Raw genomic sequence first — 24,544 nt, 5'->3', positions numbered from 1 at the left:
GCTAAGCAGGTCCATCACATTTGATAAAAAAAGTGGGAAATTTTGGTACTGCAGGGTCACCTATGAAAATACTAGAACTCCTGAAAGCTGGAACTCCTAAACACAAGAGATTCCACTACTTTGTTCAAGCTAACAAAATTGAAGCATTTATGATTGTTTCTGAATTCCTCAATATTATGGGGGGGGGGGGGGGGGAGGAGAGGACCTTTTAACCTCCTAAGGTGCATGATACAGCCAGAGGATCTAGATTCCAATACTTAGAGTCAGAGGTGTACAGCACAGAAACAGGTCCTTCGGTCCAACTTGTCCATGCTGACCAGATATCTAAAATTAATCCTAAATTAATTCTGGACTCCACCATCCGAGGCGAAAAGACCTTGTCTATTTACCCTATCCATGCCCCTCATGATTTTAAAAACCTTGATATGGTCACCTCTCAGCCTCTGACATTCCAAGGAAAATAGCCCCAGCATATTCAGCCTTTCCTTATACCTCAAACCCTCCAACCCTGGCAACATCCTTGTAAATCTTTTCTGAACCCTTTCAAGTTTCACAACATCCTTCCTGCAGGAGGGAGACCAGAATTGTACACAATATTCCAAAAGTGGCCGAACCAATGTCTTGTACAGTCTCAACATAACCTACCAACTCCTATATTCAATGCTCTGACCAATAAAGGAAAGCATACTAAATGCCTTTGTCACTATCGCATACACCTGCAACTCCACTTTCAAGGAGCTACCTGCATTCCAAGGTCTCTTTGTTCAGCAACACTCTCCAGGATATTACCATTAAATGTGTAAGTTCTGCCCTGATATGATTTTCCAAAATGCAGCAGCTCACTTTTCTCTCAGTTAAACTCCGTCTGCCACTCCTCAACCCATTAGACCATCTGACCAAGATCCCATTGTACTCTGAGGTAACCTCCTTCACTGTCCACCACACGTCCAATTTTGGTGTCATTTACAAACTTACAAATTATACCTCCTATGTTCATCTCCAAATCATTTGTATAAATGAAGAAAAGTAGTGGACCCAGCACCGACCCTTGTGGCACACCACTGGTCACAGGCCTCCAGTCCGAAAAGCAACCCTCCACCACCATCCTGTGTTCTTCCTTCAAGCCAGTTCTGTATCCAAATGGCTAGTTCTCCATCCAAATGGCTAGTTCTCCCAGTATTCCATGTGATCTAACCTGGCTAACCATTCTACCATGAGGAATCTTGTAGAATGCCTTACTGGTATACGTCATATAGATCACATCCATCGCTCCACCATCATGAATCCTCTTCATTACTTCATAGAATCATAGAATCCCTACAGCGTGGAAACAGGTTCTTCGGCCCTACGTGTCCATACCAACCCTCTGAAGAGTAACCCACTCAGACCCACTCCCCTATCCTATTATTCTATATTTACTCCTGACCAAGCACCTAACCTACAAATCCCTGGACACTATGGCCAATTTAACATGACCAATTCACCTAACCTGTACATCTTTGGATTGTGGGAGGAAACTGGAGTATCAGGAGAAAATCCATGCAGATACAGGGAGAATGTGCAAATCCCATAGTCAGTCGCTCAAGGCTGGAGTCAAACCGGGTCCCTGGCGCTGTGAGGCAACAGTGCTAACCACTGAGCCACCATCTTCAAAAAACTCAATCAAATTAGTGAGACATGATTTCCCACGGACAAAGCCATGTTGACTGTCCTAATCAGTCCCTGCCTATCCAAATATTTATATATTCTGCCCCTTAGGATTCTCTCCAACAACTTGCCCACCATCAATGTCAGGCTCACCAATCTATAGTTCCCTGGAGTTTACTTACAACCTTTCTTAAATAGTGGCTGAAGCAAGAATAGGAATCCCACAGAACCATTTTTCGCCAAAATCATTGTTGTTTGCTGAAAGCTTCAGAGCATGCAAATGGTACCTTGTTGTGTAACTAGACTTCAAATGTAATTTGGTAAAAGTGTCACAGAACATGCTAGTCAGCAAAAGTTAAAACCCATGGAATTCAAGGGCAGTCGCAACATGGATACCAAAAAAAATGGTTTAGTGACACGAAATAGAATGCAGTGGTTAATAGTTCTTCTTCAGACTGGAGGAAGGTTTGGACTGGACTTTCGAAAGGGTCAGGATGTTAATCTTCACGATATATATGAATGACTCAGACCTTGCTGCATTGGGCACAAATTCAAAATTTGCAGATGATAATAAACTTTCAAGTATTGTCGGATGTAATGAAGCTATTGTACAATTTCAGAAGACACTAATAGGAATGACAAATGAAACTTAATGCAGGGAAGTGGGGGTAGTAGGAAGATGGGAGAGATGATACAAAACAAAAAAGGTATAATTTGAAAGGAGGTACAGGTACAGAGTGACCTGCACCATATCTACATAAATCATTGAACAAGACAGGACAAGCTGACAAAGCAGTGAATAATGTGCTTAGCATCCTCGACCTTGTCAATTAATAACAATAAAGTATAAACATAAAGTCATGTTAAACTTGAATGAAGCACTGGTTTGGCTTGAACTGGAGACTGCATACACTTCTGGACATCATACTTCAAGAAGCAAAGGAAGGTATTCGAGAAGGTACAGTAAACATTTATGAGAATGGTTTTAGGGATAAGGACTTCAGTGATCTAGACAATTTGGAGAATATGAGATTATTTTCCTTGGAGAAGAGATCTGTTAGAGATATTCTAAACAAAGCATATGGGGAGAAACTGTTCACAATCAAGAACAAGAGTATAGGTTTTAGAAACAATGCCAACATAAGGAAAATCCTTTTCATACAGCAAGTGGCTTGGATCGAGAATATACTGCCATGGAGTGTGAAGGAAGGTGAACTGATCATCAAGAGTGAATTGGATTATCACCTGAAAATGAAAAATATGCTGAACTAATGGGTCTAGGCAGATGAGGTTCTCCTTCAGAGAACCAGCACAGGCAAGATGGGCCAAATGGCCTCCTTCTATGCCATGGATATTCTATGATACTATGATTCCATTTTTGGAGAGATATGGCAAAATGCCATTATAATTTTGTTTAATCTCTGTGCTTTTCTTCTGAATGTTCAAATTTGGATCCATAAAACGTAAAACCCCTATTGAAACTGCAACAGGCACTTCAATGTAACAGCTAACAATTTAAATTACTTTGAATTAACTATGAACTTCAAAAGGAGTTGCATACGTGTAATGCACCCAAACATTCTGATTGCACTATAATACCCATAAAGAACATGAAAATTCTAGATTCCAATTTGTTAATCATGTTAAAGTATTTATACAAACATGACATACTGTTAAATCCTAGACATGCTTGAAGTAACTATGCCTTAAAAATGCCCTAGCACTATTTATGATTATTCATGGTGCTTATTTTAAAGTGTATTGTGCTGAGTTCTAAAGAAATTCAATCATTTCAAATCATGGGAAAGTCAGACTTAACTGGTCCTCTACATATTTTTAATGCTTGGGTACCCTCTGCAGATGGCTTTTCACATTTTGAGAAATAAAGCAGCAACTGGTTAATAGTGAAGCATGCCAATTTGATTCTAAAATAGTGTTCATGATCATTTTCATACCAAGTTATTTAATACAAGAACAACATGTCCATCTTTGCATTATTGTAGCATTTGCCTTCAAATCAGTAAGTTGAGGGTTCCAGTCTCCTTTCAGAAACTGTACTCACTGTAACTGGTGCTGATTTTGAAATGTGAAGTTAAGGTTAGACTTCTGTCTAATCTCCCAGACGAGCACATATACATATAAAACAGAACTCTCAGTAATGCTAAAACCCAGCCCTCAACAAATACGACTAAAAGGGACTACATAGTCACATGTTTCATTCCTAGCTATACGCAAGTTGGCTGCTGCATTTTCTAACACTCGATCACATTAAATCAAGCCAAAAAATCCTTAATTAATTGTGAAGCACTTTCAGACATTCTGTGCAATGGTACTGCATAAGTGCAGTTTCTGCCCAAATGTAAATACATTGTGCCATACAGGACAAATTTATGGTACCAGTAATAACACAAAATAAACCACAAATATCCACACTAACAATTGGGGGCACAACTACACAAAATGAATTAGGGTATTTGAATATTCTTTTCCTTCTGCCAGATTTGAAAATCCAACCCACAGCATAATGATCTTCTCACAGGTAGAGCAAAAAGCAGGGAATGAATCCACCCCAGCCATAAACAGTTTTACACCTCACTGGGTAGGCGCACTGGAAATTAAATCCCACTATTGCTGGAATCGGCACAAGTTAAAAACTGGAGCAAACTACACAAAATCTCCAATTTACCTAGCTAACAGAAAACACAGACCAAGTTTCTGTACTTAACAATAAGTTCTATTTATTACAAATAAAACAATTCTACCCACAGGTAAATAACTATGAATGCTGACACAGAACTCAACTACCTCAAAACTCTAACCCCCTGCCATCAATATGCAAACATACAGATTGTTTTTTAAAGTTGGTGTTTTGGAAGGAGGGGAAATACTGGAAAAAAAATTCTTGGATTGAATGGCTACTTTTTTGTTTCCCAAGCCCTTCAGTTCTCTGGTATTTCAAGTTATTTCATTTCTTTACAGTAGACAGAAAATGACTGGTTCACAAAGTCGTAATACCTCTGACTTCCTGGTTAAAAGCAACAGATTAAAAGACTGATGGGAGAAAAACAACTCACTTTCTTTAGCTTCAGGTATTTTTGTTAGAGAGTGGGATACCACCTCCCCTTCCAGAGGACAGAGTTTCTTCTTTAATCATTCACACCCACAAGCTGTGCAGCTGCCCACGAACCAGAGTTATGATCAAAGTTGGCCTTTGTTATCCACAACTAATCATAATTCCATAAATCAGCTACTTGTTGCTGGCAGAATCTCACTTTGTATGCACACCCCAGTGCCATGTGATCTATTTTACATCATCCCCCACTGCTTAGTAAACCCCAGTGTAAATATGGCTTACAATGAGTTTCAATTTTCTTTTGAAGTACAGCAATTCTTTGCACAGTTCTAAGACTATCCTTTTTCCAATGCAGGCCACAATCAAAATAAAGTAAATAAAAAGATGCAATCTTTACAACAGATTAAGATTGTCCTTCCATTGAACTCTCTGCTTTTAAAGATATTATTGTTTAATAACTTGGTTGCTTGGATGACTTGCAATTAGTTCAGTGGGTTTCTGGTGCTACTGTCTGAAAATGACTTGCAGGTTTTAAAAGTAGACAACAATATGGCTTCATCATATGACTTGTACAAATTCAATATTCTTTTCTAAAACTAAGGTTATTGTGTATGTTGAATATACATTTTTATTTTGGGTTAACACCTTGAGAGCGTCTTCATGTTTGAATGACCCATTCAATTTGAGAACATACTTTAGGGTTTGTTGCAGTAAATTGCATTCATTCAACATTAGCTTGGAATGTTCTGTTTAATCCCTCAGTAGCTTCAACTCAAAAAAGGAGTCAAGTAACCCTCTGGCAACCAACTTTGCAGGCTTCAGTATTTGGTTTTAAAGTATGCTGTAGACTGCAAGTTCAAATTATACTGGAGTAAAAGTGTTGAACACTTCACCTGATGAAGAAACAATATTCTGAAAGCTTGTGATTGCAAAAAAAACTTGTTGGACTATAACCTGGTGTCATATGACTTTGTCTACCCCTGTCCAACAATGGCACGTCCACATAATGATCTAAAAATGAACAGAAGAGTTGAGCTGAATAGGTGATATCAAGCGTCCTTGACATCAGCGTAAAAGCTGTCTGTAACATCAAAGACTACTGGCATAGATTGAAGTCAATAGGAATCAGTTCACCTGGCACAAAGGATGATGGCTGTGGCTGCTGAAGGTCAAACCTCCCAGTTCCAGGACACTGCTACAGCATCTCCTCGAAGAAGTGTCCCAGGCATAATTATCTTCAGCTGCTTCAAAGAACTTACCTCAATTAGGAGGTCAGAAGTGGAAATGCTAATTGATGATAGCAATGTTCAGTTCTATTCACAACTCCTTTAGATATTGAAGGAGTCCATATGCCATTACAACATGACTTAGACAACATTCAGGCTTAGGCTGTTAAATGGCAAGTGATATTCACACCACAAGTGTCTATCAATCAACATCGCCAACAAAAGAAAATACAAATTGCCTGATCCCTTGTGTGGATCTACAACATATTATTCTCGGAAACCATCGCAAAAGCACCCTCTGAATTCTTCCTTGTGACTATCTCTGCAAATCTGACGACAGTAAAAGTCGCTCGTGATTAAAGTATTGCCTTTTTTATATACCTATATTATCTTCACATTTATTTGCTGTCCCACAGAATTACTGCTGTTAGGAAGCCTATGAACTATCCCCTATCAATGCCTTCTTCCTCGTTTTTATCTTCACCCAAATGGATTCTACATTATTTCACCCCAGATCATTTTTTACTAACGTACTAATTCCATCTCACACTAAAAGCCACCACACCACCCTTCCCTTCCTGCCAGTCTTTCAAAAGGTCTTATGCCCTAGAATACTCAGTTACAGCTTTGATCTTTTTCTAACCGTTTGTCTGGAATGGCTAGAAGATCAGCCCCATTAACTTCTATTTATGCTGTTAAATCATCCATTTTTATTCCAAATTCTTTGTGCGTTCAAGAGAAGAGCCATTAATTTTGTCTTATTACCTCTGTTGCCCCTTTGTCCCTCTTTACGACTTTTTATTATGCTTTTATAACCTAGTAGTATTATCGCTGGACTGTTAATCCTGAGACCCAGTTAAAGTTCTGGGGATCTGGGTTCAAATCTCACCATGGCAGATGGTGGATTGTGAATTCAATAAAAATCTGGAATTGAGAGTCTAGTGATGACCATGAACCCATTGATGATTGCTTGAAAAATCCAACTGGTTCACTAATGTTCTTCAGGAAAGCAAATCTGCCATCCTTACCTGTTCTGGTCGAGATGTGAGTCCAAACCCACAGCAATGTGGTTCACTCTTAACTGCCTTCTGGACAATAATGATGGCCAAGCCAGCGATATCCTCATCCCATGAATAAATAAAAAAAATTAGGTTTCTTCCTGTCCCACAATGGATAGCACTGTCAAAATGGCTGCCCTGCAATGACGCCATATCCTTTGGATTTGCAAGTCTACATTTTCTTCCTGCCGAATCTTACCCTTCTCTAACTAGTTTAAAGCCCATTCTCTGCTTGAATTATTCAATTCAACAGGATTCTGGTCCTAGTACAGCACAAGTAAAGCCTGGCCAACCAGACTAGCTCTTTTCTACCCTGGTCCAGACGGCAGTGTCCAATGAACCAAAACCAATTACACCACACCAATCTTGAAGCCATGTATTTAACTTTCCACTTTATTTACATTATGGCAATCTGCCTATGGTTCAGGTAGCAATCCTGACATCAACTTGGGTCAGTATTTAATTTAGCTCCTAATTGTTCAAAATCTTTCCGCAAAACCTCCATTCCAGTCTTATCAATGTCGTTACTACCAATGTGGATGAGGATTACGAGATAATTCCCTTCCCCTTCCAAGCTCTTGCCCAGTCCCAAGGAGATAGCAGCATAGAAGTTAGAAGTAGCAGTGGACCATTCAGCCCTTCAAACCTGCTCAGCCATTCAACATGATCATGGCTGATCATCCAAATCAGTACCCGGATCTTGATTTAGATGTCTTTAACACTGGCACAGGGCAGATAATACAGCCTTTAGGCCTCCCAATTACAGTTGCATAGAATAGTATCTATGCCCCAAAATATACTGTCTCCCAAAACAATTACTTCCTATTTCATCCCCCAACTTGAATTGCTCCCTGTACCTTTGTGTCACTACAGTCCTCACTCTCATCCATACAGGTTGCAAGAATCTCAATATTCAACATGGGGGAAAAAAAGTAGAATAGGGCGCTGGAAAAGCACAGCAGGTTAGGCAACATTTGATAAGCAGGAGAATTGATATTTCGGGCAAAGCCCTTCTGGGCTTGGGATCGCTGAGAGTTGCCCATTCGATCTAGGGATCTACCTCACCAACAATCACACCTTCCTGTCCTTGATCATAAATAAAGTTTGAATTACCTGATTTAAGTGGTCGTGGGCAATCAATAAACTGGACAATGAGGCGCCATGAATAAATCCATATTAGATGACAGACCCAAGCACAGGGATGCGTAAGAAAAAGCTGAAGCATTCACAGCCATCTTCAGTGAGAAGTGTTGTGTAGATTATCAATCTTTGACTCTTCAGGAGGTCCTCATCATTCCAAGTGATTGGTAGGTAGCCAATTAATTCCTCAAAATCAAGAAATTGGTGATTAACCTGGATACAGCAAATCAGAACTCCTGTTATTCAAGCTGTAGTACTGCAGATTTGTGCCCTGGCACGAGCCAACCCTCTGTTAAGCTCTCTCAGAGCAGCTACAATTTTTTTGTTTATTGCCAGAATTTATTGCTCATCCCCAATCGCATCCAGAGGGCAATTAAAAGTTAATCACATTACTGAATCTGGAGTCACATGTAGGCAAGTTGAGACAAGGACTGCAGATTTTCTACTCTAAAGGACATGAGTTAACCACAAGTATTTATGAGAACTGACAATAGCTAAATGGTTACCACTGGGTCAGCTCTTTTCCCAAATTTTAATGAATTCAAATTTCACCTCTGCCATGGCAGGATTTGAACCCACCTCCCAGGGTTCTACATTGTTTGTCCAGTGACATTAATACGTGCCACCATCTCCCCATACACTGCCATGTCACTGAATAAAATTGAAAATTGCCCAACGTGTCCTGTCCACAAAAGTTAGAGAGATATCCAAAATCTTTCAACTGTTGTCCTATCAGCTGACCCTGAATACAAGTGGAGGAAGATGTCATTGAGGGTTAATCGGAAAACTGGCACCCCATGCATCAGCTTAAACATCCATTCCATGTACCAGTGACACACGGTCAACAGCATATACCAACTAAAAGGTACACTGCAACAACTAACCAAAGATTCTTCCATGCTGAAGCCCAAATCTGCAACTTCTACCACTAAGAAAATCAAAAGCAGCATGCATGACAATAACACTTCCTCCACATTATAATATATGCTGAACTGGAAAGACATCAATATTTATTCATCATCACGAAATCAGAATCACTGAGCTCCTTACTAAAATGACAGTGGGTGTACCATCACTATTAGAATTGCTGTTCAAGGTTGCAACTCACCCTCTCACTTGCAATCAGGCTTAGGTAACAAGTTACAATTACTGACAGTAAGAGTTCACAACAGAGATTTCTTACCTTTCTGACTTAGTGTTCTGGCTCCTTATGTCATGGCCCTTAAACCCTGGCACCGAAAACATAAACCTGTTCCATAAACAGCCAGTTTCAAACTAGAATAAAATGTATAGAACGCTCAGATGCTGGAAATGTGGCATAATGAAGCATTTGTGAAACTCAGCTGGTCTGTCATCATAGACAGACACCGAGAGGGGCAGACACAGAGCGTTAAACTGTCAAGTTCAATGTGATTCTTATACTGGAATCTAAACGTTAACATTAACATTTGCTCTCCACAAATGCTTCCACACCTATTGAGTTTCTCCAGCACTGTTTGCATTTCAAACTAACATCTTATTCACTGTTACCTACTGAACTTAAAGACTTTGTCTTTTAGCAAACAGGATCATGTCAAAAATCACCATTTTGGAAACAGACCTCCGTTCTGATTTCATGAGTTTACATCAACATTACTTCAGTTTTGTATCCTTAGCAGTTTACTTTGGTTTGAAAACATTTTGGCAGAACAGTATCACACCTCTCCTCAAAAGACAGGAGTTTAACTGTACAATGTTTTTAAATTCAACTTTGTATTTCACATCCAATACACAAGAGCACAATAACAACCTACAGATTTAAAAATCTCACTTCCAAACTCCTTCATCTTTCCAACTTCCACACATTCTATATGTGTTAAAAGATATAAATGGCAATACTTTGATGTGATGTTTATAAATACTGAATATAACTGGCAAATTTTGCATCCTTCTGTTCTTTATTTTACTTACAGGGTATGGAAACACTTGAGCTGTGGCAATAATATTTGGAAGGATAATAATGAGCACTCTGCAATAACTGTCAGAAATGACTGGACATTCTGAGGCTCCTATCTCTTTTAGACTAAACGCTGACCAATAACCCTATGGTGATCCTTGAAATTATGATAGAATTTGATAGGCATAACTAAAGGTGATTCCCTTTGAGATTCCAAAAGTAGAATTAAGGAAAACATAATTTACCAACATATCCAAAGTGAGATTTTTCAAAAATCTTATCTACACAAGGGGTAGCTGGAATGTGGAACAAATTGCTGGTTAAGACAGCATGAATGTCTTTAAAGAGAAGATACATTTATGAACACATGGAACAAGTGGAAAAGAACAGAATATATGTTGACAGAGTTGGGAGGAGTTGAGTGGCAGAAGGCTTGAATGAATATAGGTAATGGCATAAACTATTTCAATAAAAAAGCTTGTTTCTGTGCTGGGAATTGTATAGAATTCCATGCAAAAACAAGAACTGTTTTAATCAAAGGAAACAATAGAATTTCATAAATCAATTTGTATTCTTCAATAATGCAGAGACTTTTAAACCAAAGTATTCCACATCGTTAAAGAAAGTAGTGTCTGAAATGCAGATGTTCTTAATGGCTTGCCACATTTTCCTTCTCTATGTTGGGGTGAATTAGTACTTACAAAATTTTAAAAAGCTCTGACATTAAAGAAATGGATTTTAGCATTTGAACATAATATCATAATGTAACTGTTTTTTTAAAAAACGGAGAAGAGTTCACTCATTGAAAATACTAATTTATTATACAAGACATCCAAAGGAGACAGAGTAACCCCATTGATAATACTTTTTAACAGTTCAGAAGTTTCTTCCTGGAGGTTAATGCATGCACCCTCAAAGAAATTCCATACAATCCAAATTCATTATAACAAATGAATATTGCTGCAATTTACCAGAACTTAATAGCAAAGCATACCACAGCAGAATAGTTAGGAGTATTCCTATCATTTTCATGCTTTTTTCAGTGACTATTAGCTTAATACAACAGACCAAACATACTTTCAAACCAAGATGAAAATTTCCAATCCAGTAAAATATGGAACTGCAAGCATATAATATTTCAATGTAAACATCAATCACAATTAACTTTTCCATCTGACAACATTCCAAGTTTAGAATTGCTGCTGGTTTAATGAATAAGCTGAAACATGCATTTCTCATGCAATTGTTTGGAAATTAATTCAAATCGATCAAGTTTACCTTCCATCAGAAACTTACCTTAAAGTCAAAAGCATGTTACTTTTCTTCAAGTGAACAGAAATGTGTTTTGTAAATTTGCAAATCGCCCATACAGTTTTCAAGTCTTAAATATTCAGCCTAGCAGTGTTTAATTTTAAATCAGAACCAACCCACGCTCATCGTAGCAGCCATTAATTTAAAAGAAAACTGATAAACGATCACACCTTTGGATAAAATCACAGCTGAATTAAGCTATCAAATGTTTTGAAGGGACTAATCTAGTGTACTACATTTTAAAATTGGCTGTAGTTAAAATGTAAAATCAAAAAGGTTTCTCTATCACAAAGTACTATAAAATTTGCAATAACATTCATTTACCTTATTGTACTCAAATTTGTACTGTATTTTGAGTGTATCCATTGCTCTGATCATAGCCTGCATGGCAGTGAAGATATTCTGATAAACCAGTTTTGTGAAGCCTCGTTTGTCCTCATCCGAGTATCCTGTACCATGGATGATTCGCATCTGTTTGATGAATGTGCTCTTGCCACTTTCTCCTGTACCTGAGAAAAACAAACAAACAAACAAGTACAGGGTCAACAATATTGATTTCTACCTGACAAAGGTTCCTAACAATTAGAAGGTATTAAACAAAATGAAATGAAATTAAATCAATGGCTAAAGCCAATTACAAGAAAATAAGTAAATAAACACATTATTTTTTGGCTATGAACATAATATGCTTTTTTAAAAAAAAAAGTGTTTAAAGCTGCTCAAGTCTTGAATGACAGACTATCAAAACTTTTTTCCACATGAATATGTATTAACAGTTTAATAATTTTAAGTCTAACATCTATGTTTATTTACCACATTCTTCATTTGTTTTGATAGCTACTTAAAATGAATGGATTGTTCAAATCTCTAAACTTCTAACATGACATTTTAATTAACATTGACAAACTATTCATTTGGTTGGGATTTTGAGTACTTTTATACGCATTTTAATATTCTAAATGTAAAAACTCAAAACCTGGACATTTAATGGCATTGCCATCACTCGCAACTCCCACTATCAATATCCTGGGGGTTTATCATTGACAAGAAACTGAACTGGACTTGCCATATACTGTGGCTACAACAGTAAGTCAAGAGACTAGGAAGCCACAATTCCCAGCCAAATGGAAAATGGCTAAGTCAAGTCAAAAAAAATTCCAGCATGCTCCCAAGTTGGGTCATGGGTTTTATAAAATTACTCTTTAGATTATTAAAAAGCTCAAGAAGTAAAGACATGCAGAACTATAAACAAAAGCTTCATCTTCATCAGAACTTAATGTCAAAGATCAAATGGAGGAAAGACTAATCAGAGTACAGAGGTTTCCACAACTTTTTTTTTTGGTAGCACCCTGCTTCTGTCTTTTGGACATTTAAATCTTATATTCATCTTCCTCCCTTTTCTGAAGATCTGTATTTTGTAGTCCCTCTGAAAACAGAGGGGGTCAATCTTGTTGGTTTCATAAACTTGAAAAAAAATGCGAAGATAAGTTTAAAATATTCACTGAAAACAAAAAAAGTGCTGGAAATGACAGATCAGATAGCAACCGTTGAGAGAGCAAGCTAATGTTTTGAGTCCAGATGGACTATTCAAAGCTGACGTGAAGTGTCCAGTATCTACAGTAATTTGCTCCAATATTGTGTTTAAAATATTCACCTCTGCCTTCAGCCATATAGAAATAATTTGTCTCAAATAGATAACAGCTTCAAGAGTTTTTACTTCATCCATAAATCAAAGCAAAAGGAGGCCTATTGGGGAATTGCCTTAGCATGTTCTGTATGCTTGAATCCCTGACAACTTTAACAAATGGCTATCAGACCTCTCACAGCAGCTTCTGATGTAAAAGGTCTTCTTCCTGCTCACTTTCCTGCCATTGCTCTAGGCTTGAAATCCTCTTGGATAAAGCCACAGACTTTTCCAAGGGTTCATAAAGTAACCAAGTGTTGCCTACTTATGAGCAGAAACCATAAACGTCCTTCTGCCCTCTCCCACCAGATTTCTCAAAGCATGCTGGTGTAGAATTAAAAATCTTGCTAAATTTGATTTTATCCCTTTCACCTTACCATGACTAAAATAAAAGGAAATCCCCAGAATGATTTTACAACCAAAGTATCACCACCTTGAGTCACAGTTACAGCATTCTTTGTTTGATCTCGTTAATTCTTGTTTTTTTGTCATAAATCTCTATAAACATAAGAAAAATCCCTCAAGCATGTCTTTCAACATGCTTAATTGCTGATTTGTCTTAACTCCATTTTCCCATCTGCTGCTTATATTCTTTGAGAGACTCAATGCTAGCCTCGAATATACATAATGAATCTACATTTTGGATAGAGAATTCCAGATTTTTGCTGACAATACAAAGATAGGTGAAAAAGTAAGTTGCGAAAAGGACACATGGCAGTTACGTAAATAGGCAAAGATCTGGCAAATAGAATCCATTGAGATAGGGAGAAGCAAAAAAAGTGTATTATCTAAATCAGGTCGTAAGTTTGCTAAGCTGGTCGACTTGTTCTCTGATGTTTTGGTACTATGCTAGGTAACATGACCAGTGACCTCCGAAGTGGTGGTGTTCTGTCCCACTCACTATTTATTAGTCTTGGCTTATTGTGGTGGGTGATATCATTTTTGGTTCTACTTTCTGAGAGGTTGGCATTCAAACTAGAACTTCATTAACAAACATATCGATTTGGACCCCATTACCAACCTCTCAGTAGAACAAAAGTGATATCACCCACTACAACAGACCAAGACAAATAAAAAGTGAGCGGGACAGAACACCAGCGCTCCATCGGAGGGTCACTGATGATGTTACTTAGCATAGTGACGAAACAACCGAGAACAAATCTATCAGCTCAGTGAGCAAACTTGCAACCTGAGCTACAAATCCTCTCCAAAATTGGAAATATTATCTAAATGGTGGGAGATTTCCCATCTCCAAGATGCAGACAGTCCTGGGTGTCCTACTGTATGTGTCACAAAGATTAGAATACAGATACAACAAGTTATTAGGGAAACAAAATGTTACTATTTATTGCAAAGAATTGTTTTAAAATGTTATGCTTCAGCTATACAGAGCATTAGAATGCCTGGAACACAATATACATCACTGATCCCCTTAAGCAGAGATGTAAACGCATTGGAAGTAGTTAGGAGACAGATTTCCAGACTAATATCTGGAATTGGTAGGCTTTTTTTAATGAAAGAGTTCACAGGCTAGACTTGTATTCACTAATTCAGGAGAGGCGACTTGTTCTAACATATATCGTGAGAGATCTTGACAAGGATTTAGCTCTTTGAAAAAATCTAGAATGGGGATCAGAATTTAAGACAGATGAGTAGAATTTGTTTATTCTAAGAGGATTGGAACTAGTTTCCCTAAAATGTAATGGAAGCAGCATTTTGTAATATTTTTAAAGGCAGAAGTAGACAGGTCCTTGGTGTGCAAGGGACGAACGTTTATGGGTAGATTAAGGTTGCAATTCGACCAGCTCTGACCTCAAGTGACAGAGCAGGTTCAAGCAGCTAAATAGCCTCTTCCTCCTCCTAACCAGTGTCTGTATGACCAGGAATAGTTTTCTCTCTTCTGCATGTCTTAAGTTCAAGAACTGGTCTCCAAAAAGAACTCTTTGATTTTGAAACATCACTCAAATCCTATTCCTTACATCTAAACTAACTGCAGCTGCAATTGAAAAACAAAATAGTGCAAGTTTCACATGTTTGTCAATGTTTAGCGTTTTATTTATAATAGTTATGTGGAAGCAGCAGTTACCCAACATTACAACAGATGTATCAGGAAATTGCAACATGTTCTAAAAAGCCATTTTCAGTCAATTACTTTAAACTAGTTCAAAGAATAAAAAGTATCTGATTAGACACAAAATAAAACTCATTTTTGCCTTGGATTTTACAAGTCATGACTGCGAGTGATATGCATCCTACCAAAATAAAAATGCTAATTTTGGTTTCACGCAACTGCTCCTGAGAGATTATATTATTTGCAATCAGCACTTAGAAGTCTGAACACAAATTGGACTTTAAATTATTGGTGTTTAAATGGTCTAATGAATTAGGTCCAATATTCATTTTTAACAACCACTTATATTCATGGAATTGCCTTGAATAGGACAATTCTCTCGTACAAAGGGTTCTTGCAATGGCAAATATACATTCAAAACTCACCATCTTGCATACACAGTTGTTATAAAGTGGAGACTGCTCTGGCCACTAAAGTCACTGGTCATCCAACAGATGAACTCAGTTCAGCAAGGCAATACAAAATACTAAAACAGTATAGTGAATTGTGTAAGCATCCACAAATGGTTGACATATACGAGTCAAGAAGATTAAACTATAATGAAGACAACAGCTACATTCTCATGCCTTTACTATCACTTGCACTCAGTTAGACAAGAGGAAAAAAAAAGCCCTTCAGCCCATCAAATCTGTGATCAAAAATAAACAAACAACATGCTCTTCTAAACCCATTTTCCAGCATGTGGCCCATAGCACTATATGCCTAGGCATCACAAAAGCACACCTAAATACTTTATAGTTTGAGAATTTTTGCCTCTATTACCCTGACAAGCTGTGCACTCCAGATTCCCAAAATCCTATGGGTGAAAATATTTTTCTTCCTCTCTTCAAAACTTTCTACCCCAACCTTAAAACTATGCCTCCAGTCATTGATCACGCCCCAAAGGGGAAAAACTTCCTTCCCTTGATTCTACTATTCAAGTGTGGTGATATTTAACTACTCATAATCCTCTACCCAACTCTTCTCTGTTGGAAATGTACTGTATACAATGTTTCAACCAGGGTTCACAAAAGTCATTCGCGGTCTAATCATTATCATGCAGTTACGAATTTTAACCTTTTACATGTGCATTGTTATAGTTTCTAATTTTCCTCTATCGTAAATATCAGCACAAATGACTCAAACCAAATTACTGATTTTCGAAAGCACAAAAAGAGATGGATAAATTAGTATTTCAGAAAGAAGCTGCTGCATACTACAGCATGTGACAGACAGAGCTAAGCTCTGCAAGTCTTGCCACATCCAGTTGGGAATAGTGGTGAACAATTAACTTACTGGAGGTGGCAGCTCCACAATTATCCCATCCTCAATGATGGAAAACCCAACTGATCAGTGCAAAAGATAAGGCTGAAGCACTCACAGCAATCTTCAACCAGAAGTGGATGATCAATCTTGGCCTCCTCCAGTGGTCCTCAGCATCACAGATTCCTGTCTTCGGCCAATTCGATTCACTCCACTTAATATCAAGAAACAGCTTAGTGGCACAGTGGTTAGCACTGCTGCCTCACAGTGCCAGGGACCCAGGTTAGATTCCAGCCTCAGGTTTGTGCGAGTTTCCTCCGGGTGCTCCAGTTTCCTCCCACAATCTAAGAATGTGCAGGTTAGGTGAATTGGCCATGCAAAGTTGTCCACGGTGTTCAGGATATGTAGGTTGGATGGGTTATTCTTCCAATGGTCAGTGCGGACTACTTGGGCCGATGGACCTGTTTCCCCACTGTAGGGAATCTATAGCTGGAAGCACTGGACATTGCAAAGGTTATGGGTCCTGACAACATTCCAACGATAGTACTGAAGACTTGAGCTCTCGGAGTTGCTGCCTCCCTAGCCAAGCTTTCCAATACAGTTACAACACTGGCAGCTACCTGACACAATGTAAAAAATGCTCAGCTATATCCTACACACAAAAAAAAGGACAAATCCCACTCAGCCAATTACTGCCCTATCAGTTTATCCTTGATCTTCAGTAAAGTGATGGAAGGAAGCAGCACCTGCTCAGCGATAACTTGCTCAGTAATGTCCAGTCTGGATTCCACGAGGGCCCCTCAGCTCCTGACCTCATAACAACCTTGGTTCAAACACCATCAAAAGAGCTGAATTCCAGATATGAGGGGAGAATGAGAGCAGTTAGCATCAAGGAGCCCTCGCAAATTGGAATCAATGGCTACCAGCTGGTTAGAATCATATCTGCATATAGGATGATGATCATGGTTGTTGGAGGTCAGTCATCTCAGCTCCATGATTTTCTCAGGGTAGTATCCTAGACCCAAACATCTTCAGGTGCTTCATCAATGACCTTCCCTCCATTATAAGTGGCGACTTTCATTCCAGCTGTGGTAACGCAGCAAAGGGGACAAATGCCTGACTACCAGGTCCATGGTCTATGACGAAGCACTTAACAAGGAGGACTATAAAGTTAGACATTTCCTTTGTTTCTTTTTTTTCCACCTTTATATTCAACGTTTTGGCTTATTTCCCTGTGTTTTAAGACGGTGCCAGAGTGTGTCGACATTACATAACACTTTTCACTGTTGTTTATAAGAGTGTGACCGAATACTCCCCAATTGGTTGTGCAACTCCAACAGTCAAGAAGCTTAATATCATCCAGCACAAAGCAGCCCATTTGATTGACATTATGCCCACAAACATTCATTCCCTCCATTACGCAACAGCAGCATTGTGTACTATCTATACGATCCTCAGAGAGCACTTCCCAATCTCTCAACCACTTCCATACAGGACAAGGGTAGCCGATGCATGGAACACCACACCTTGCCATTTCTGCTCTCAGTCCTGACTTGGAAATACATCTCCATTCCTTCACTGTCACTGGATCAAAATCCAGACACTCCCTTCCTCAGGGCATTGTGGGTTAACCTACAGCACATGGATTGCAGCAGTTCAAGAAGGCAGCTCACCATCACTTTAAGGGCAATTAAGGATAGGCAATAAATGCTGAACAGACAGCAATTCCCACATCCCATAACAGAACATATCTGCTAAGTTAACACTCACTCTCCACAGACGTTTGCATAATCTACTGAGTATTTCCACTGTTTTCTGTTTTCATATCTTCAACTTAACATGTAGGGATTCCATGATTCTACATCGGGTTGCAAATTTGTTTTCAGTCTCAGCTGAAACACATACCAGATAAAGTTTTACTTGCCAAATGAATAAGTAGTATATTTTTCTTCTTCCTTTCTACAAAATTTCACTCCACAAACCCTGTTTCTTTATTTTTTGTCTGGATATCTTATTCTGTTTCCATTAGCACAAACTGCTGATTTACAACTGAAAGGGCTTGGCATTGAGTTAACTGAACGAACTGCTACATTTGATGTATTTATGAAATGTTGAAATGCATACAATACTCAATTTAAGAAAGAGGCATCAGAACAATGTTGTTCTAAGTACATGAAGCATATGACAGACTTTTCCAGTCTCCCAAAGCATGGGTTAGCATCATACCTAAACCTTTGCGGTAAGGCCCATTGCATGCGAAATCAATTGTTTCTTGACATTGCGTTGGGCCAAAATAGTATTGCTACTCAGTACTTTAATTCACTTCTCCAAACTTTTCTCAACAAACCACATCCCTTTCCCAGATTCTCTTTTCCCATGTTTGAGTCCGGTGGAGCAAATGTGTTAGCTAAACTGGCAGGAGCTTGGAATAATATACAGCAACTCAAGTATTGCTGGAAAAAAAAACACATTTTATCAAACCAAATGACACGACAAATGTTAATAATGCTCCACATTTTCTGGTCTCTGCATTCAAAACCTACGCTCACTTCACTTGCGTAGGATAGATACTGTTACCATCTGTTTGGCTACTTGGTATGCTACTCTTTACACCATAGAGCTTTTTTAGCTGTATTGCCAAGTTCCTGAAGTCAATCTAACACTTTATTCAACCTACATGTGCTCTTTTTTAATGGCATCGAAGAAGCTGCACATTCCTTTCATCCGAGCTGGCACCTGATCAATGTCACGAGAGAATACTGAGGAAGCAGTACAGACCTGAACTGGTAACCTTTGATATTGGTGTAATTTGGTGTATGAAAGGTAAGGAGTTTCTTGCTCATCTCAGTTAATTCCGAGTGGAAAAACAATTTTCACCAGTAGACAAATGCTCATTTTTAATCTCTTTATTTATTGTTTATTCAATATTCACCATTTCCTACCAATTCTCTCACGCATCAAGTCTCCTTCCAACTCAACTTATTGTCCTCACTGAAAGCCTCGGCCTGCATTTATTCTTCTTTAGATCTTCCACGTGTACGTCTCTCAGGTTGATATCCACGTCTAGGGCATATCCACAGCAGAAAGTTTCTTTCCTTTGAGAATCCAATCTGCTACAGTCCCACTTGTTATTTGATGGAATGCAATTAATTTTTAGTCACACCATTATAAGAATCTAGAATCACAGTTTAGCAAACTCAGGATCCACTATGTTCAAAAATTATCTATTGCTGTTTGCTATTAAATTTTTCCTATGGCAGCTAATTTAAATGTAAACATTGTACCAACACCTTCAAGTTTCCCTCCAAGTCTCACACCACCTTGGCATGGAATAGTATTGCTATTTCTTCACTGCAGCTAGGTCAACCTCCTAATGAAGCACAACAGGTTAGGTCTAACTGCACAATATGCTAATGAGACTATCATTACAGTGATGCAACATCACATGATCTTGCTCTCTTCAGCTCTGTGGCCAGATGAAGCCAAAGTTAAGCAGCTTCTGAAAGTAAATGGCTTCCCTCCCTTTGCAGACTCTAAATATTCTTCAATATGACAGTGAGACCAAGAATATATATCTAACAAAGCTCTAGTATTCCTATATCACACCAACTGCATCATTTTAAGAGGCCACTCACCACTATCTTCTCCATAGGCAATTAGGAATGGAGAACACCACTCAAACCCCATGAAAAAAATAAACAAACTAATGAAGGCTTGGTGTTTGTTTACTATAAGGTTTTGCACTGCCAGTAAGAAACTGCTGCTTTATTAGAAGCTAACAGTGGTCTGTCTTACTTATACAGAATACCTGAAAACTAGCTAAGCTATGATGTAAGCCATGTCTTTGTAGGTTTAATTAAGACAGTACAGTGCTAGGTATCTGTTTGACTTCATGATATAAAGTTCCTGAAATATTTTTTATTTAAAAACTACAATGCCATGCAAGCACTTTGAGAAAGGAACGTATAAAATAAAATCTCTACATGGTGTTTTGAGAATTATTATTTAATATTAGGAAGTGGACTTCGGAATACAGTCATTAGGAAGCGTTCTTGATTGCTCATCCAGAGGAATAATATACAGAAGTGTATATTAAAACAAAAACAATTTGCTGTACAATGTATATTTATTAGCTTTACCTCTTTAGAGGGTCTGACACAACTAAAGTCTACTGACAGTTCAGTCAAGTGCTTAAAAATGCACTGATCCTAAAATATTGAAACCAACATCTCAGGGCTTACTTAACTATTGTAAATGTAGTTACAAAATGCAATATATAACTTAGAAGACAGGAAGATATAACTCCTGATACTTTATACACAATCCCAACTGTTCAGACATTGAACACTGAACCTTCTCTCATGTACAGTTTTAGGTACAAAATTTCTTCCAAACTATTTTTATTTTTAGCCTTCCTGAAGCAATATCACTCAAAACACATTTTGAAAAAAACCCAACATGAACATGGACAAGTGGAAGAAAACTGCCATCATTAAACAATACTGAGGCATAATCAGCATAAGTCAAGGTAGAGAGAATTTGGACATATTTTCAGACATAGGTTTTGTTTTCTTAGTGACACTGAATAGGAGACGATGTAAAATGATGCAGATGTGTCTTAAAGTAGAACTGTATTTTTTTTTCCCCATAGTTAAACATATCAGCCTCATCTGGTAGAAGTTACATAATATAAAGTGCATATCCTACTCAGTACGGAGATTATTTATTACTTGGAATAAGTGGGTTTGAAATGAAAAGTGTGTTTATAATTTGAAATATTATTAAACTCTATTATGAACTCACAAGAAACAGCCTTTCTTCTACTGGGCTGTTAATGAACTGACTAAGATGGATGCCTGATGATAGAGGTCACATGACTACAATGAGCCAAGAGGCACATTCGTACACTATTGCATTTCTATCTCAAATGAACTCAGCACCGAGTTCAGGAGGCTGTAAAGTGCTGAATTGCAAGCTTAGGCACTATTCTTGAAGGCTGAAAACTCAAGTTGTGTTCCTTGAAATTTAGAAGGTTAAGGGACACTTTGCCCACATTTCTCAGGGTATTACAGGGAACTGATACAGAATCAGACAAAGTGCTTCATGGTTTGCAGAGTCCAGTATGAGGAGGAATAATAATATATAAATTCGAGAGCACTTTTCAAGCTGAAATTAAAATGCATTTTGACAACCACAGGTGATTGAAGTTCAGCATTTTCTTCAGAAAGAGGCATTTGATGCTAGATTAATGATAAATATAAATCTTAGATTCACGGACTTTTATTAATCAAAACTAATGAGAGATTTGGAGCAAAGTCTGATAACTAGAAGTTGGCTTGGAGATCAATCCATTCCTATTCTGATGATACCTATACAATTTTGTTACCTCCTCCAGCAAAAATTTTAAGTCATGCCCTCAAAATTTTGATATTACATGTACATAAATAACACAGTCAAATATTCCAGCACACTCTTAACTTGAGCCTTGTAGTTAGTTGACAGATTTGCAGATGTGAGTTATTCACGACAGAATTCACAATCTCATACTTGCTTTTATGGCCACAGTTTTAACATGACCGGGGAGAAAGTGAGTCTGCAGATGCTGGAGATCAAAGTTGAAACTTTATTGCTGGAACAGCACAGCAGGTCAGGCAGCATCCAGGGAACAGGAGATTCGACGTTTCGGGCACAGGCCCTTCTTCAGGAATGAGCAGAGAGTGTTCAGCAGGAGAAGATAAAAGGTAGGGAGGAGGGACTTGGAGGAGGGGAGTTGGAAATGTGATAGGTGGAAAGAGGTCAAGGTGAGGGTGATAGGTCGGAGTAGGGTGGAGGCGGAGAGGTCAAGAAGAAGACTGCAGGTCAGGAAGGCGGTGCCGGGCTGGAAGGATCCGGCTGAGACAAGGTGGGGGGAGGGGGGATGAAGAAACTGGTGAAGTCCAAGTTCATCCCCTGCGGTTGGAGGGTTCCCAGTCGGAAGATAAGACGCTCCTCCTCCGACCGTCGGGTTGTTGTGGTTTGGCGGTGGATGAGTCCAATGACCTGCATATCCTCGGTGGAGTGGGAGGGGGAGTTGAAATGCTGTGCCACAGGTTGGTTGGGTTGGTTCGTCCGGGTGGCCCAGAGGTGCTCCCTGAATCGCTCCGCAAGTAGGCGGCCTGTCTCCCCAATATAGAGGAGGCCACACCGGCTGCAGCGGATGCAGTAGATGATGTGGGTGGAGGTGCAGGTGAATCTGTGGCGGATATGGAAGTTTCCCTTGGGGCCTTGGAGAGAAGTGAGGGGGGAGGTGTGGGCGCAAGTGTTGCACCTCCTGCGGTTGCAAGGGAAGGTGCCGGGAGTGGTGGTTGGGTCGGTGGGGGGTGTGGATCTGACAAGGGAGTCGCGGAGGGAGTGGTCTCTACGGAAAGCTGATAGGGGAGGGGAGGGAAATATATCCTTGGTGCTGGGGTCTGTTTGGAGGTGGCGGAAGTGACGGCGGATGATGCGCTGTACATGGAGATTGGTGGGGTGGTAGGTGAGGACCAGTGGGGTTCTGTCCTGGTGGCGGTTGGAGGGGCGGGGCTCAAGGGCGGAGGAGCGGGAAGTGGAGGAGATGCGGTGGAGGGCACCGTCGACCACGTCGGGGGGGAAATTGCGGTCCTTGAAGAAGGAGGCCATCTGTGTTGTACGTATTTTGAACTGGTCCTCCTGGGAGCAGATGCGGCGGAGACGAAGGAATTGGGAGAATGGGATGGCGTTTTTACAGGGGGCAGGATGGGAGGAGGTGTAGTCCAGGTAGCTGTGGGAGTCGGTAGGTTTGTAGTAGATGTCCGTGTTGATTCGGTCGCCTGAGATAGAAACAGAAAGGTCTAGGAAGGGGAGGGAGGAGTCCGAGACTGTCCAGGTGAATTTGAGGTCGGGGTGGAAGGTGTTGGTGTAGTGGATGAACTGTTCAACCTCCTCGTGGGAGCACGAGGTAGCGCCGATACAGTCATCAATGTAGCGAAGAAAAAGATGGGGGGTGGGGCCAGTGTAGTTGCGGAAGATGGATTGTTCCACATACCCTACAAAGAGGCAGGCATAGCTGGGGCCCATGCGGGTGCCACAACACACAACAACCCGACGGTCGGAGGAGGAGCGTCTTATCTTCCGACTGGGAACCCTCCAACCGCAGGGGATGAACTTGGACTTCACCAGTTTCTTCATCCCCCCTCCCCCCACCTTGTCTCAGCCGGATCCTTCCAGCCCGGCACCGCCTTCCTGACCTGCAGTCTTCTTCTTGACCTCTCCGCCTCCACCCTACTCCGACCTATCACCCTCACCTTGACCTCTTTCCACCTATCACATTTCCAACTCCCCTCCTCCAAGTCCCTCCTCCCTACCTTTTATCTTCTCCTGCTGAACACTCTCTGCTCATTCCTGAAGAAGGGCCTGTGCCCGAAACGTCGAATCTCCTGTTCCCTGGATGCTGCCTGACCTGCTGTGCTGTTCCAGCAATAAAGTTTCAACTTTAACATGACCGGTCCAATTCCATGTTTGGTCAATAGCAACCCCAGAATGTTCAGCGATGGTAATACCATTGAATTTAAATGGGAGATAATTATTGCCTGGCTTTTTTATGGTGTGAATATTACTTTCCAATTTGACATTGAAAATCTGGTCATTGATGATACAGCTGAAGATGATTGGGCTCAGAACATTAACCATGAAGAGTTTCCACAGGGGTGTTTTGGAACAGAGGTTCATTCCAAATTTCTTCAATCTTTCCACTCCCATCCCAATACCAGTTTTGCTACAGCCCCCTAATGTTATAATGTCTTGATTTTGAAGAAAGTAATTTTCAACTCATCTCCAGGTTTCGATAATTTTGACCATTTTAAAGACCAGAACTGTAAGGAGGTCAATCGCTGATCAGCCTTGATGGAAACCAAATGGAACATCAATTTGCACGCTATTCTGAAATAAGCGCCACTTACTAACAATGCTGAAATTACTTCCATGACTTTGCTGATGACCAAAAGGACATTGAAGGGATGGTATGTGTTCTGCTTCTTGTGAGTGGAATGAATGGCAAAGATTTTCGGTAAGACGGGATTTGGAAAGTTTCAAAAACCAAC

The 24,544-nt window shown here is 39.6% G+C and overlaps 1 protein-coding gene across 2 annotated transcripts in view; it reads right to left on the bottom strand.

The window, feature by feature from the left end:
- LOC122561127 (guanine nucleotide-binding protein G(q) subunit alpha-like) overlaps positions 1-24,544 on the bottom strand; it is a 202,270-nt gene that overhangs the window by 104,337 nt on the left and 73,389 nt on the right. For both annotated transcript variants that reach the window (XM_043712596.2, XM_043712604.2), the window contains exon 2: positions 11,716-11,900. In XM_043712596.2, coding sequence (XP_043568531.1) covers positions 11,716-11,900 — 185 coding nt within the window. The remainder of the gene's footprint in view (positions 1-11,715; positions 11,901-24,544) is intronic.

This window comes from Chiloscyllium plagiosum, unplaced genomic scaffold, assembly GCF_037043375.1.
Source record: "Chiloscyllium plagiosum isolate Xiang-an unplaced genomic scaffold, Cpla_swu_hap1 HiC_scaffold_2, whole genome shotgun sequence".
In the NCBI taxonomy this organism is placed as follows: Eukaryota; Metazoa; Chordata; class Chondrichthyes; order Orectolobiformes; family Hemiscylliidae; genus Chiloscyllium; species Chiloscyllium plagiosum.
Note: the sequence above shows the minus strand (reverse complement) of the source record. Positions and strands in the feature narration are given on the sequence as shown.